The sequence below is a fragment of the Podarcis pityusensis genome (genome assembly GCF_964106645.2).
Source record: "Podarcis pityusensis genome assembly, chromosome: 6".
In the NCBI taxonomy this organism is placed as follows: domain Eukaryota; kingdom Metazoa; phylum Chordata; class Lepidosauria; order Squamata; family Lacertidae; genus Podarcis; species Podarcis pityusensis.
In genome coordinates, this window is record NC_138030.1 from 17,939,154 (window position 1) to 17,955,875 (window position 16,722).

Genomic DNA, 16,722 nt, shown 5'->3' on the forward strand with positions numbered 1-16,722 from the left:
ACGGTGTGGGGATTAACCCTTTCCTTCTATCTTTTACCCCGAAAATCCTTTCCCTAGAGCTGCCATTTTTAAAATCTTTTGTTTTTAGTTGGATATGTACTTGCTTTGATATTTTTTGGTTTGTTCTATCATTCTGACCTTGATGAGGGGTTATTCCTGCAAGCTTTATGGAGCATGGGCTTCAGCACATGGAGGCATACATACTGGCTGACAAAACCAAGGGGGGATTGGGTACATTTCCCATTCATTATGAGAAATCATCGTAATATGCCCAAGAATGTGAATTGATCAGAGATGCTTTTGCCTGGGCAATATGCATAATTCCCCACATGAATTGTGGATCAATTACCCAATATGGTTACTTGTGCATATTTTCTAACATCACCTGGACACCAGCTAAACATTGCCCAGCTAAACGTGCAAAATCCCTTGTTTGTGTTCTCAGTTTGTGGAAATAAATGTTTTGGAACAGGAAACATCCTGTAATTCTCCTCTTTGAAATGAAATGGCTAGTGCCAGGTTTGACAGTGGAACTCTGTAAACACTAGTTGAGATGGATTTTTTAATATTGAAATTGTGGATAGTATTTTTATACCTTTGGCCATGGAGTCATGGGGTTGTGAAACTTTAGAAAAAGCACAGATTTCAATCATTGTCTCAGAATCCTGTTATCCAGAAAATATGTTAGTTCTCATCTTCTTCTTGCAAAAAGGTTTTTTTAAAAGTTCTTAAGGCTGCAGAGAGAGAGGCTCACCATTCTGTGAGCGGTATCTAGTGGAATTTATCAAGCCAGAAAGGAGCCCGGCACAATTTTCAGTGAGGATGCACAGACTTCACTGCTGGGTAGAACTCCTACATATACAGCTGTCAATTTTGCCTGTTCTTAGATCAGAGTATAGGTTAGAAAACGGGGGGTAAAAATGAGAAGCTATAGCATTATGCTGCAAATAGTTTTAGATGCATTATTACATTGCATTGCCATTTTGTATTCTTCCCTCCCTCCAAAGAGCAGAGAATAATGTATGGCAAGGGTCTGATGCCCATTGTAGGATTGGGGGCAGAGCAAAAAGTGGGTCATGCTAAAGAGGTATTCCAGCTAGGCAAAAGCAGCCACGAAGGACACAGAGCAAGGCTAATAAGAGTTTGGCCTGACACACTCACACACACACACACACACACACACACACACACACACCACTTTTTCCAGTTCATTAGTTTATTGTTCTAGCCAAAGGTCATGACAAATTTGTATTAAGCAATATTATTAATAAAGTAATACAAAACATACATCTGTAATATAAAAATCTGCAATGATTTAGCCATGTTTATTAGCATTAAAGCACAGTTTCCCTTGTGCATCTCTTGACAGCTCTAATTCGAGTATTGTTTTGCCCTTTTAAAATCCAAATCGCCAACATCCATGATGTAAGAAAGAGAAGTTACCAGATGTAGCAACTAACTCAAATCCAGTTTGATTTCAGATTAAACCTCTGAATCACCACAACAATTTATAGCGATTTTATCTCATTTTTTTGGTGGGGTGGTTTTCTTTAAGCCAGTACATAGAGGCCTACTCTCTGTGTTACAAAGCTATTATTGCCGCTCAAAAGAAACCAAACCACTTCTGCCGGCGTGTACACACACATTTACATTTTATCTTCACAACAACCCTGAGATGGTAGATTAGGCTGAGAAATAGTGACTGTCCCGGTGAGGTTCACAACTCTGTGATGATTCGAACTCAGGTCTTTAATCACTCATCCATGCTGGGTCTCTGCATTGCTTTTAATGGCAAATCACACTAGTGACTTCATTTACTGTTCCCTTTAATTGTAACACCTTTTTTTTCCCCCTTCCTCTTTTCCTTCACAGTTAACGAAATTATCAGGAAAGAGTTTTCTGGACTCCCTGCCAGAAGTCAAACATAGAAGAAGAGATTTGCGCTACAACTTTTACTGAATGCTTCCGTACCTGACCTCTTAGATTCTTCTCCTGCCCCGTCAGCCTCCTGCTTCCTTAACTGATCATCTCAAGGCACCGGTTCAACACCAGGAACAATGCACTGGCTTCAAACTGACAGCTTTGACTAAGCAGCTCGGCACCTCTCACTGTAAACATCAAAAAGAACACTCTTCCTTTTGTCCAAAGATCATGTCGTTCTCATGTAGCAATGCATGTGCCTGGCACAACCTAGTAATATGACTACACAGAGAGAGAGAGAGAGAGAGAGAGGAAAGAGGACTTCAGCAGCAACGAAAAGAGAACATCAATCTAGAAGCCTGTGTTGAAGCAAAGTAGAATTCTATGTGTGCTGGGAACAACAGATGAATTGCAAAGTCGCCCGCTCAGCAAAATACAGAGTGTGATGTTCCTAGAAAATTATCAGATTTGGGGAGGGAGGAAATTAATGGCCAGAACTAATTATGAGATAACGCATAGGCAGTGTGAGGCAGAAAAACATAAAGGAACAGATCTCTGCTTGCATCATGTATTTTTGTTCTTTTTTAAACCGAGGCATCGCTCTGCACGGTATCATAGGAGTTTCGGTGTAATTCAGGAGGGCTGCTGTAATGGAAAGGGGGAAGAAAACCATGCAGTGTGGGCATAATGCTTTGTGATGCTGTAAAGCAGTTCTCTAGATTGTGGCTTTACCACATTGTTGCTCAGATCATGGGATGCACTGAAGCCACATTTTCACTGCTTTGGACTAGAAAAGAGACGAACTCAAGGCATAGTACAGCCAAAAATTCGGTTGTAGGTTTTTTTTGTGTTTTTTGGTAAGGCCTGCAGATTTCACAGAAGAGTTTTCAGCATTTGCTTAAAACTCATTTTTGAAATCGGTGGAACTTACAGTGGTTAACTTTGGCTTGGTGGTGCTTCCAGTTTCCTATTAATTTATCAGGTGCTGCATTTGACTATATGGATGGCCCTGCAAAATTGAAACAGGGGTTGTTGTTTTTAGGTTCCCTCTAAGCCCTACAAAGAGCAGAATATTTTTAAAGTCATCTCAACTTGAACTGGAAAGTGCTATTATGTTTTGTTTTTCGGGCTTTTCAAGTTCATCAAATCTCAAGCTTTCTCATAAGAATCATAAGAGCAGGCAACCCTAAAAGATCTTACACTTTCAAGTTTTTATTTACAGAAAACATATGATACTGAATAATTGAGGCTGCCATCTTGGGAGTTACCTGGGAGTAAGTCCCATTGCATTCAATTGGGACTTACTTCTGAGTAGCTGCATATAGTATTGTGCTGCCAATTATTGAAATCAAGTGCAGTTTCTTGGTGCTCATTGCGATAGTTCTCAAAACGCCCAGAAAACTCAGGGATCCTTCTTAACGATGTTGCAACAGAAGTGGTTTTCTCCTTAGTGAAGTATATATAAATTTCCTAGCAAGAATGATTAACATGTTCTCAATGTGGAGATCTTGTTTTCTCTAACAGTTGTGTTGCAATGAGGAACAGCCTCTCTTCTTGGCCACCTTGCCGTATTGCAGAATTGGGGACTCAAGAGTCAGTCTACACATCTGGGTAGAGCACATGGTACAGATTCCTGAAACTGCACCATTTCAGACTGAAGATGGGGAAGCGGGAAGTTGTTGCATGTCGGCATGTTGCTCCAGAACATTTTCCTGCCTGTGGAAAAGTATCATGTCAGGGTCAGACAGCAGATACTTCTACCTGACATGCTAGCTTGTCACAAGTGTGTGTGTGTGTGTGTGTGTGTGTGTGTGTGTGTGGTGGCTTCAAACATGTAGTTCCCTATCTTCAATCCCGGGAGCTCTGTACCCAGATGTGTGGACTGACTCAAGCATAGTCTTTCAAATAGTATACTGAAACAGTTAGTACTCTTATTGCTAAAGTACTGGCTCACAGTTTGTGTCCCCTGCCCTGGCCCCACAACACATGTTGGGCAGAAGGGAAACAAGTCCTAACGCCCTGTGTCAACTGGGCACTCCAAAATAATTAGTAGCCGCAGGAAGAGTTCCTACAGACCCAGAGCTATAACAAGTCCTTCCCATTGCACCAGCTCTTTATTAATGATAGTGAATTTGTAGCAGTATTTGCTCCCTGCTCTCCATTCTGTTGATCTGATTCCCTCTTGGGATGTCTGCACTACCAAGCAAAGAAAGTGGGACCAGTTCATCTGCCATGGGCGTCTTTAAAGTTTGTGCAATGTTGGCAAAGCGTGTTACATTCCAGAAGTTCTGTTGTGCTGGCAGAGCTCCCTACCAGATGATCAAGTCAAAAGTTACCAAGTCCACACAAAGTTAGATGAGAGTTTTGCATTCCATCCTATTTCTTTTTTAAAAACGAGGCCACAGAAACTCTTGTTGCATTTTTTTTCCTGCCTTTGGGGGATGTCACTGTTTCCATTAAGAAGCCATAATGACATTAAAGCTGATCTTGTTTAGCAAGGCACATTATAACACTGAAAGTAGCTAAGGGAAATTTTTCTAAACCAGGCTTCCTCAACCTCGGCCCTCCAGATGTTTTGAGACTACAATTCCCATCATCCCTGACCACTGGTCCTGCTAGCTAGGGATCATGGGAGTTGTAGGCCAAAAACATCTGGAGGGCTGAGGTTGAGGAAGCCTGTTATAAAGAGTCTGTTATTTTGAGGAAGAAGGGAGAAAAAGAAGCATCCCCTCCCCTCAAAAAAGGGGCCCCCAAAGTAAAGTACTTCACTTATTTAAAAATCCCACACTAACAACTCAGTGGGACCCAAATGCCTGTCAACTGTTTACATCCACTAAGCATAATAACATGATTAAAATGGGTTGTCATCAGTGCTAATCCTACTCAGAGTAAGCCCATTAAAATTAATGGGCAGGACCAACTTAGTCCCATTAATTTCAGCAGGTCTGTTCTGAGTAGTTACAAGCTATGCAACATATTATGCCAGTAAAAAAAAGAATCTCCAAGGTTGCAACCTGGCAGCTCCAACTGGAGGGCAGGGCAGATGTTTCTGGCATGTGAACTGGTTTTCAGCTTCACCTGACTATCTTTTAAAGCCAGTCCTCAATCACAATTCATATTCATTTCAACAACGAATCCACAGATGCCTGTCAGGATATCTGGATTTCAGATCATACCTTGGGGTCATTCTCATGCCAAATAAAGTACCAGACAAAACATCCAATTGTTTTGTCCATTCTTTGGTTGCTGTTATTTGTCCTAAAAAGAAGTGCCTTTTAAAATATAATGCTTACCTTGGCTCAGTACAGACAAGCCAATATAAAATGCATTTTTTAAAAAAATGTGGCACAAATTGGGCAAGGCTTTAAACATCAAAACAGCAGTAAACGAAAACCAAACATTTGGCAGATTTATAGTGCCTTTGGACACTTATAAGCTAAGAGAACTATGTGGGCTTGAGATGAGGCTTACGCAATAAAGGGACTAAAGTGCATTTTTTAAAATAGAAAGACTAGCAGTAAAGCGAAACAAACTAATTTCAACACAATTCCCATCACATATTACATAGGTGAACAGGACTTCTGGTGTGTGGATCACAGGCTCTGACAAACTATTCGAATTAAAATTGCTCGTTGAGAATGATGCCCTGAACTTGCATTTCTGTTCAAGAGCAGGGCAATGTAAGTTTGTGCAGGTGATAGTATAGGCTATTTTGGAATGCTGTGCTACATTCCTGCTTTTTTCCCTTCCTCCCAACAAGACAGCAATACATCATGTTATCAATCACATTGTGGTACCTCTGATCAATCCTGAGGTGTATCTGCTTTCTTGCTAAATCAGGGACATCTTGTATGGTAATATCCATACAGGGATCAATCTAGGGTAGGTGGCAGATACAGAGCTTTAACACATGCTGAGGCAACCATCAGGTTTCATCACAAGCTTTAAAAAGCACAGACACATGAATTATGCTCTCTTTTCTCCAAGTTCCATGGGGATGAACTCACAACAGATTATTTCAGAATGATCCATATGCTTTGGTCAGTTCTTCCTTGCAAGTTGCAATGAAATAAATGAGAGGTGTACTGCTAAATCCTCTAATATCCCCCTTACCTGCTGGGTTACAGTTTCATATATCTGTAGTATATAGACTACATTTTTTGTTATGGCTATATGAAGGCAAGCTATCCTACTGTATCAGCTTTTGAACATTTTTGCAAGCACCTGCTTGCTAATAATAAAGCCTTAACCAGGTATATATGTCTTTCCGAAGCAAGGGAGGCCTTTTCAAAGCCGCTGTATAGATCTCTCTTTCTAATAAAATAAGTGGATACATTAAGGTAGCATAAATAATGTTGAAAGCTTCCGTGTACTAAATTATTTCTTTTCCTTTTGCAATAGTTTTGCAGCATTATTGATTGCAATGTTGACGCAAGCTTTGGGGGCAGTGGAGTGTGTGTATGTTCAAAGTAACATCAGGTTCACCTGGGGCAAGTGAATTGCCTTGTGTGAGTAATTTGTTCTCAGTTTCTCTGGAAGACAGCCATAGTTGCATATGAGGAAATTCTCTCTTTCCTCAGTTATCTGAATGTTTCACTACAGTGCCTTCCTGCTATTGTACCAAAAGTCCTCCCAAGGCATTGTCTGTAGGCTGACAACTGTAATGCATTTTCCATCAATGTTATACTGTGCTAAAGTATAAGCAAAATATTGCGACTCCAAAGATCATCTCACTGTGTTTAGATTGTGTTGGGTTTTTTTAAACTCACTTTCCTATCACATCTTTGCCTGCAAATTACAGGATGAGCTCCTGTAAACTTTTGCACCAAATTAGACAATACAGAGAAAATGAAGCCATCCATCTTAACATCTAAACAGTCGGCGGGTATTTACAGAGACGGCAGATGTTAGGAAGGGCCTTTTGTCATTGTTGAATGCATTTTGGAAGTAAAGATTGCCAGAGGAGAAATTGCAGAGGAAGATAATTTGTCATTAAATGCTCACAATTTGGTTACAAATTATCTCCCTCTTTTTTTTATTTGTGTGTGGGGGCGGAGGCTTCTCTTCTATTTTTAATGTGTGAGACTGAACAAAATTTGAGATCACCTGAATTTTAGTGGCTTTGAGGTTAAAGTGTCTGCTGGATGTGATGACAGTGGTAGAAAGAATGTTGAATAGTTATGGTTTGCACTCAGTTAATACTGTCTGTGGGTACAATGCAGCCAAATTGAAGCACTTTTTCTCTCTCTTCTTTTTGCTAGATAGTAGATTCACGTAAGATGTACGTCATATAGACAACACAAACCCACTGATTTCAGAGAGAGAGAGAGAGTTAAGTGCATGCTTAACCCATCAGTCAAAATCATTGGGGCTTCATGCTTACACCTGCCTTGACTGTGTGTCTCATGTAAAGATGTGTCTTTTCCATCTTCCTGTTAAAATACAGCACGTTCTAAAATGTAGAATATTTTCAAAGATAGCACTAGGTTACTATATTAAAAACATGCTGCTTTTTGATGTTATATCTCAAAGTTCTTGAAATTAGATAGCACAATTATTATTATTTTTTGAAAATATATATATTTTGTACTATACGATCCTTTTAAAGAAGAAGAAAAATGTCTACTATGCTTCTTAACTGCCACAAATAATGCAACTCCTCCATGCTGGTATTTATAAATCTCCAGTTTGCATTCCTTCAGCTGCAGCTTTAAATAAGTGCTCTTACTCAAAAGCAAGCATGGTTGGTATTGTTGAATGCAGTTGGTGTGATGGGAGGGGTAGTCCGAAAAATTTGGAGGGGACCAGGTTGGGGGAGCCTGCCTCAGTGACTCTTTGGTGTGATGTGTAAGTCCGTGTATGTTTATGATCCTGCCATTTTGTATGGCTATTGACATTTTAAATACAACCTTGGGAACAATTAGTCCATTGAACGTTTCGGTTGAAAGTTTCCTCACATAAGTACTGCTGAATAAGAGATGCAAAGAACAGTTATCTGTTTCGTTGACAACTAAATAATGTCATAGCCAGTTTATAAGGTTTATTTATCCATTTCTACTTGCTTGTGCATAATGAATGTAACAATTAAATAACAGCATCTCTCGCGTTTCCAGGGCATTGCACAAAGTCAAATGAATGTGCTGTAGCAATTGTACAATCTCATATAGGCCAAAGTGGATCGGGTATATTGTTGATATGGCAAATATGTCTGGCAAGGCTCTTTTGTGCGGTCTGCAAGAGACTGAGAGTTTTGATAATCATAGCTTTTATTTGTAAACGTTAGTTTCTAGTCCTCACGCTTACAGAGATGAATGTCTATAAATCTAAAAGCTTAAATGATCAGAAAACAGGAAGAGAGCAACAGGATGCACAGATTCATTTGTTTTTAAAGTCTACATTTTCCACGAGTTTCAGAGTATTAACTCAGGTTCTTAACATGTGAGGATAAAGACTATCGGAAGAAATACATTGTAAAATAATAAGCACAGTGGGGTGCAACCCACACTTAAGTTCTCCTGTTTTCAATTGAATTTAGGTATTTCAATCTCTGGGTTGTGCACATTATATGCAACAACAGTACTTGGCACCTTTAATGTTCCAGAAAAACGATATGCAAATTGTTTTCTGCAATTAACTAATGATATACTAATTAGCAGCGGCCTTCCAGTTCTTTTCCTGAAGTAGTTGGCCATCCCTCATACAATGTTGCTATCAAATGTTGGGAAGGAGTTTGGGTCCAAGCTACATCAGACTGAAGTCTATGGATATGGAATTTAACTGATTTTTTATTATTATTTGCACTAATTTGTGTGTGTTCATCACAGCTTGTCCCAAAACTGATCCAGCAAAGCTGGAAAACTTCAGTTAATTGCCGACCATCTCCTGCCATTTGGAAAATCAGGTGTAACTTCATTGAGCACCAAGATATAAAGTGCATCAGTCTTCCTTTCATTCACTAGTAAAATACAACACAGTTAATCTTACTTGTATGTATAAGGGATGTTCTCGGAAGCAGAAATGTTGAGACCGTCCTGTAATGGGGCACCAGCCTATTGACCATTATTGATTATGGAACCATCAGGTTGAGAGGCAACATACCAGTGAATACCAGCTGCAGGGAGCAACAATGGGAGAGAGCTTTTGCCTTTGTGTCCTGGTCCTTGGCTTCCCAGGAACATCTGGTTGGCCACTGTGGGAAACAGGATGCTAGACTAGATAGCCCTTTGGTGGGATCCGGCAGGGCTTTTCTGAAGTGACACCAAAGATTTTGATTTCCCACATCTGTAAACCAAATGAAAGAACTGTGCCGATCAGATTGCACATTTGGTTAAAAGACGTCTCTCTTCCATTTTTTTGCTGGTTGTCAACAACATTTGCACGCAAGAAACTGAAAAACTAAAATACATGTTTAAGCAAAAAAAAAACAAAAAAACCTGGTGAAAACACTCTTAAGGTGCAATTCAGCATGGGCAAGAAAGACCCTTTCGTTCTCATGGAAATCAAGCATAACACGCATTTTGGGGTGTTTCCAGGTGCTCTAAATAAAATATCCAGCCTATATTTGCAGCTAGCATTGTACATTATATACTGCAAAACAAAAAGACGCCTAAAGGGAAAGCAGCTTTTAAATTGCTCAGATATATATATATTTTAAACTAAAATTGCTTGTTCAAAATGTTTTAACTTTTTTAAAACAACAACAACAACTGAGGTTGTATCTTGATATATCCCCCATGTAATGTTTTAATCTCCAATTTAATTGTGATTTTGCTTTTTGTAAAATATTTTTATACAGCTTGTATTATTATAGTATAGCAATAAATCAAAGGGCAACAACTACTGTATGTGTGTTCTTCTTATGTGCTTGTACTTTTTGTGTAATCAGAGGGGTGACATGAAAGGCTCCTGAGAAGCCTCAACAAGAATGTTGCAGCTGGGTTATCCAAGGATCAAATTGCTGCTTACACGACCATCAGCCTGATCCAATTAAAGTGTTCTGGCTGGAACTGATGTCCAAGACATCTAGAGGACATCAGGTTGGCAAATGCAAGCCACACATGTCCTGTAAAGAAGAAGCCAATGGGACATGTTTAGGACCTTCCCTAAAGGCAAAGGTAAAGGGACCCCTGACCATTAGGTCCAGTTGTGACCGACTCTGGGGTTGCGGCGCTCATCTTGCTTTATTGGCCGAGGGAGTCGGTGTACAGCTTCCAGGTCATGTGGCCAGAATGACTAAGCCGCTTCTGGCGAACCAGAGCAGCGCACGGAAACGCCTTTAACCTTCCCGCTGGAGCGGTACCTATTTATCTACTTGCACTGGTGTGCTTTTGAACTGCTAGGTTGGCAGGAGCAGGGACCGAGCAACGGGAGCTCACCCTGTCACGGGGATTCGAACCACCAACCTTCTGATCGGCAAGTCCTAGGCTCTGTGGTTTAACCCACAGCGCCACCCACGTCCCTAGGACCTTCCCTAGTCAGCAGGTAATTTTGCAGTATGACAGTAGGGTATGAGAGGTGGTAGACCTAAACAACCAACCATACCTCCTAAAGCAAACAAACACTACATTCTCTACTCTTTATTCTCTGCTTTCAGTTTGTGTTGTTGGCCTGCTGGGGGATCTGAGAGAGGTGGCAGTATGAGTGTCTTTTAGCCAAACCAATAAAAGATCCTTGTAACACTTGTTAGGTTAAGACGTTGATTATGACAAAAGCATTTGTGGGCTAGAGTCTATTTAAAATGTTATCCTCGGTTGGGAGATAATGCATGATGCATATAGAAGAAAGTGGGGGGAGCACTGGGTTTAAAATAGCAAACAAATGCAAAAACACATCTGTGTCCGTATGGACTGAAAATAAAAAGGAGAACCAGGGCAAAATCTTTCCCTGGTTGGAAACTATAGCTGTCAATCACATTTGGATATTAAAATGTAGCAAGGATAGTCAACTCTTTGGACCACCGAGGAGTACAGTGGTACCTCAGGTTACAGACGCTTCAGGTTACAGACTCTGCTAACCCAGAAATAGTACCTCGGGTTAAGAACTTTGCTTCAGGATGAGAACAGAAATTGTGCGGCAGCGGCACGGCGGCAGCGGGAGGCCCCATTAGCTAAAGTGGTGCTTCAGGTTAAGAACAGTTTGAGGTTAAGAACAGACCTCCAGAACGAATTAAGTTCTTAACCTGAGGTACCACTGTACTTGGTCCAGCCTTGAAGTCCCTTTGCAGTCAGTCATAAGGGCTCCCAGGATCCACTTCCGTTGTCTGTTTGTTGATCCCCACATCACAGGAATTTGATTTATACACTGTAGAGCATTTTGAGGCATTATAATTAGCTGTGGTTCCTGCATTGTAGGGGGTTGGACTAGATGACCACCCCAACCCCTTCCAACTCTGCCATTCCATGATGCTTATAACTGCCATACACAACCCTGGCAAACACTTTCCGTGTCTCCTCTACAGTGACTGAAGAGCTGAGCTTTAAATGAATGACATTCCTTACCGATGAAAAAGGAAACACCTTGAACACACCCATCACAACTTTAAAAAACGGAACCAGCAGAAGAGTCGTTTCTGCAAAGCACATCACTGCCCCCTTGAGGAAAGCATCAGCCTACCCCCCCTCACAATTCTGGCACCGCAGAGACATTCATGTTAACATACCACACACTGTGAGCAAAGTGCTCCTGCTTTGTTGACAACGCAGAGCCAGTTATATTTCCTGTCAAGAGATGCATGGAGCTAATGAGAAAGAAGGAGGAAGAAACCCCAGGATCTGGCAAAGTCCCAAGCAGAGTGCGGCAGTGAGTTGTAAAGTCACATCCACACATCCAGCTTAACAACATGACCAAATTAGCAATGCATTCCTTTGGAGGATATGCTGCTAATAAGCCCATATGGCTCTGTTTGTCAAATGCTCTTCCATGTTGTTGTTAGTCTTGCATTTATATAGTGCATCTATGAGTGGTGGAGGATGGCGTATGGGGCACTGCCCTAGCAACCTTGACCAAGGGGAAGATGACATATGGCTGGAGCATGCCAAGAGACTGATGGGATGTTGGGGGGTGAGGAATAAAAGCACGAAAGCTGTGCAATCCTAAACCTATTTACTCAAAAGTAAATGTCTTGGCAAGTAGCAGATGTGGTGGTGGGCCTCCATCGCTCACCTGACCTCCCTCCAGCTGAGTCACCAGAGATGAGGAAAGTTGAGGCAGAGGCAAGGTTGGTGTAGTGCAAAGGCGTTGGCAGAACCCATCTGGTACTCCTGCCGACGCGTTTGAACTGTGCTGACTACACCAATACCTAGCCCCTCCAGCTCCTTGTCCAGCTATGCAGCAGTCAAAAGGAGGTTAGGTGCGTGGCCCAACCTCACAATGCCTTACCCTACTGGTCATGGTGTTCAGTGGCAATTATTTCCAGGTAAGTAGGCACAACACTGTAGCTAAGGCACTCCTGCCGGAAGGCTGTTTCAAGCTCAAGGCCCTTATTAAATCCAACATTATCCATGGGTATCAGCAGTCTGTAGCTTGCAAGCTGAAAAGCTTTATCCAGGAAGTGGATGGGACTGTGCAACTGTCTGGGCTATCAAGAGTGAAGTGGAAAGTTGATTTGGGAGATAAAGAGTGCAGCATGTACCAAGTCTCAGTCGGTAGGGTGTGAGAATCTAAAAACAAATAAAAAAGAAATATTCCTTGAATCCCTGTTCAATAGCAACACCCAGCCATTCATTAATGGCATTGTTCAGTATTTTAGGAACTAGCAAAATGGGCAAGTTCCTGAAGTATCTTTTTTAGGAATCTAAAATAGATTCCTAAATATATTAAGAAGTTCTCCTGTGCACAGCCCATTTATTCCAATGGACTTCTGCAAGAGAGTGTCCTAATAGATTGCACCTTTTTGCCACCACCGTGTGTGTGTGTGTGTGTGTGTGTGTGTGTGTAACTGGTTGATATCTCTTCCAATGTAATTGTTGGTTGCCTAGAAACATCCCACTTTGATGCACATGGCTGGAACATGTGGGAGAATCAATGTTGTTTACAAAACACAAAGTCATTGTGATGGCAAAAAGCATGAGTCAGCGTGACCCCTGAAAGGGATTGCTGCAGCTGGAAGAGACTCAGCGGACAGAAATGCCTCAGCAACCCAAACGAACTCTCTCGCATGCACCTAAGCCAACAAGAGATGCAATATCTCCTCTTGGAAAGGAAAAAAAAAAGACAGGACACAAAAAAAGCACAAACGCTTCTCTGCTGCCTAGCAACTGACTGTTATAGCAACAGTCGCCATGGGAAAGTGGAGGGTTTGTGAATGAGTTCTATAGTGAGCTCGCTTCAGCTGACATCGCCCCCACCATGGCAAACACTGCAGCCCTCAGTCATTCAAGCAAAACCCTTAATGAAGGCAAATTGGAGAGCTGCCTAAATGTGAATTACTGCTTTGGGGGTCACGATTAGATGCCAATTTATAAGCATCAGGGGCGCTGACTGGATTAAGGGAAACAAATTGCCATGTAGGAGCCTGAGAGGCCATGAAATCAAGATAAAGCTTTCAGTCATGGAGGGATGGGGCTCTTGTGGTCCTCTAGACATTGTTGGACTCCAGCTCCTATCAGCCCCCAGCCAGCATGGCCAACGGATGATGGGAGTTGTAGTCCAACAACAAATGAAGAGCCACAAGTTCTCCATTCCCGAGCTGCAGGGTTTTTTCAAAACAGTTTTATTACCTCACCTGCTCTTAGAATGGAGCAGGCCACATGCTGCCCATCACACCTGCCAGATGAGCAGGGTATAAATAATAAAATTATTATTATTATTATTAGCCTGCCCTGTGGATGACCTGGATCATTGACAGCTCGTTGACAGCTATGGACCCATGGGAAAAGTCTCCCACCAATCCTAGAAAGGAAAACAACAACAACGTTGCATTCTACCATTCTTCCAAAGAGCTCAAGGTGGAGTGCACATTTTCTCCCCTTCCATTTTCTCTTCACAACAACCCTGTGAGGTAGGTTAGGCTTCAGAGCTGATTTGGGATTTGACCCCTGGTCTCCCGGGTCCTTGTCCAGCATTCCAGCACTCCGCACTGGCTATGACTTAGGAGAGCATGGGAGTTTCATATATTTCCTTTGCTCTGAGATATATTAGATCAGGGGTCAGCAAACTTTTTCAGCAGAGGGCCAGTCCACTGTCCCTTAGACCTTGTGGGGGGCCGGACTATATTGGGAGGGGGGGTAATGAACAAATTCCTATGCCCCACAAATAACCCAGAGATGCATTTTAAATAAAAGGACACATTCTACTCATGTAAAAACACGCTGGTTCCCACACCATTCGCGGGCTGGATTTACAAGGCGATTGGGCCAGATCCGGCCCCCAGGCCTTAGTTTGCCTACCCATGTATTAGATGAAGCCTCTGGAGTTAATGCATTTTTTCCAAGACTACACAATCAACCACCCCTTTGATTAGATGTTTAGTTTATTTTTACTTAATCTTTCCGCCCCTTAATTCTTACTGGACACCACAATGTAGTTTTAACTAGACACAAAGCACACAGACAATATGTAAACCATCTTGCGTAGCAATGCATAAAAGCCAATAAAAAGTCCCTCCAGGGAAACCGAGGGTATTCATTTATGCTCTTACATTAATTCGTGATTTTGCAATCTATAGCTATAAACTGAAAACGTTTACTCCAAATCTTTCTGGTCACTGCAGCAAATGATGTCACTTTGTACAGGGTAATTAATAAATATATGTATGGAAGTAGAGCATAGACGCACAGAACAACAGTCCCTAAAGTAATACAGATCCACTAATACAGATGCGTGACATTTCCCCTACAGGAGTGTGCACTGGTGTCAGAGGAAAGTATTGGAACCCTGTGCCAGCCCTACTTACAAAAGCTGTATTTTCACTGGTAATTGATCATAAATCTGCCAAGTACGGTGTTCAACAGTCCTCAGTCTTTAAACAGCAACATACTCAATATTAAATTCTATGGTGCTAAATTTGGAGCAGATTATGCCTTCGGAATTAAAAACATATCTCCGCTCTGCAGATTCATTGGCTTCTTACCAAGAAACCACTGTCTTTGTATTTAACACAGATGTGAAAAACGCCAAAGTGCTTCTTGAACCAGTTAAAGAAGGCCCTGTGGTTCTGAATGCCCAGTCCTGGGAAGGATGAGCCCACAGTTAAGTCGGGAGTAAGGAAGCCCTTTAGACAGTGATCTGGAGCAAATGGGTTACAAACTCCTCTAACCCAGAAGTAGTTGCTCCGGGTTGCAAACTTTGCCCCAGGATGAGAACGGAAATTGAGTGCCGGTGGCCCAGCAGCAGCGGGAGGCCCCATTAGCGAAAGTGTGCCTCAGGTTAAGAACAGTTTCGGGTTAAGAATGGACCTCCGGAACGAATTAAGTTCGTAATCCGAGGTACCACTGTAAAAGGCAGTGAGTGTGTATCCACACAAAGTCCTGGTATCAGAAGTGGAAGGCAAGGCCTGGAGAGGCTCCAGGTAACTGTCAACTTGTTTTGACAAGCCTGATGACCTCTCTTAGGTTCTGTCCCTTTGGTGTAGAATGGCTATCCTTAAAGGGTCAGCCTCCTGGCTTGAAGCCAAGCACTCCATCATCTTTCCATCATCTCTTCCTGTACACAGTACCTGTGACACTGAGCAGATTCACCACCTGAAGCTCCTGGTGAGGTTCAGCTCATAGACTGTAGTCTTTGAAGGTCCTAGCTCAGAGGTCTCAGGTTTCAAGATTTTAGGTACTGGTGCTCCCTGGACTCAGCATCCAAATCTAGTACTTCTGTGGGTGATGCTACTAATGCCATCCCATTTGAATCAATGTCCAAATCACTGCTAGTAGTCTAGGTCACAACACTGAGTAAAGTTCCTTTGATCGTAGAGGTTCCTCTGCACTTAGAAGGGATGTGGAAGAATGAAGTTCAGAATGACATCTGGTCATGTTGTGCCCAATCACATTAACAAGTTATTTGGATTGTTGAGACCGACCACTTGCTCTTTGGAACCTTTCCTTTCCTGGCTAGTGAGATCTGCCAGGGATGGGATTTGTATATGGACCTCAGAGGTCATTTATGCTGCACTAAGAAATGGAGCAGCTCTTGCCAGTATGGTGTAGTGGTTAGGAGTGGTGGACTCATAATCTGGTGAACCGGGTTCACTTCCCCGCTCCTCCACATGCAGCTGCTGGGTGACCTTGGGCTAGTCACACTTCTCTGAAGTCTCTCAGCCCCACTCACCTCACAGAGGGGAGGAAGGGAAAGGAGAATGTTAGCTGCTTTGAGACTCCTTAGCGTAGTGATAAAGCAGGATATCAAATTCAAACTCTTCTTCTTGCCACCATGAGGGAATAGGTGGTAAAAACCACTGCTGAGAAAGCCACATTAAAGAAATTTTTGCACAATGTCAAGTTCTCAGAGCAAGTGGTGTCTTCTCAGCTCCAGACAGTCTTCGAGGACAAAACAAAGGCCACCAAAATTTAGCATCAAAACTAACGGGGGGGGGGGCAGCCTCCACAAAAACATATCAGCAAAGGTTGTCTCAGTGGCCAGAAGTGATTTGATTTTCTCCCAGGCTGTGGCAGCTTCACCTGCCCTATCTACAGAAACTAGACCTTGCACTGGTGTGAAATGTGTAGGTAGGCCTTCCTAGCCTGAGATAACAGGATCCAAGTCACAATGGAAAAAAATAATGTTGAACAATAAGCAAGATGCAGAACAGATCCCAATACCTAACATTTCACTTCAGTACCACAGAGCTCCAACCATCTATAGCACTTTCAGATG

General features: G+C 42.1%; 1 protein-coding gene across 5 annotated transcripts in view; it reads left to right on the forward strand.

Moving 5' to 3' along the window:
- Window positions 1-6,658, forward strand: part of NFATC2 (nuclear factor of activated T cells 2) — a gene marked incomplete at its 3' end in the record, with an annotated part of 133,689 nt that extends 127,031 nt beyond the window's left edge. For all 5 annotated transcript variants that reach the window (XM_081011092.1, XM_081011093.1, XM_081011094.1 and 2 more), the window contains one exon: window positions 1,873-6,658. In XM_081011092.1, the coding sequence (XP_080867218.1) occupies window positions 1,873-1,928 (56 nt within the window). The remainder of the gene's footprint in view (window positions 1-1,872) is intronic.
- Between the last annotated feature and the right edge of the window lie 10,064 nt (window positions 6,659-16,722).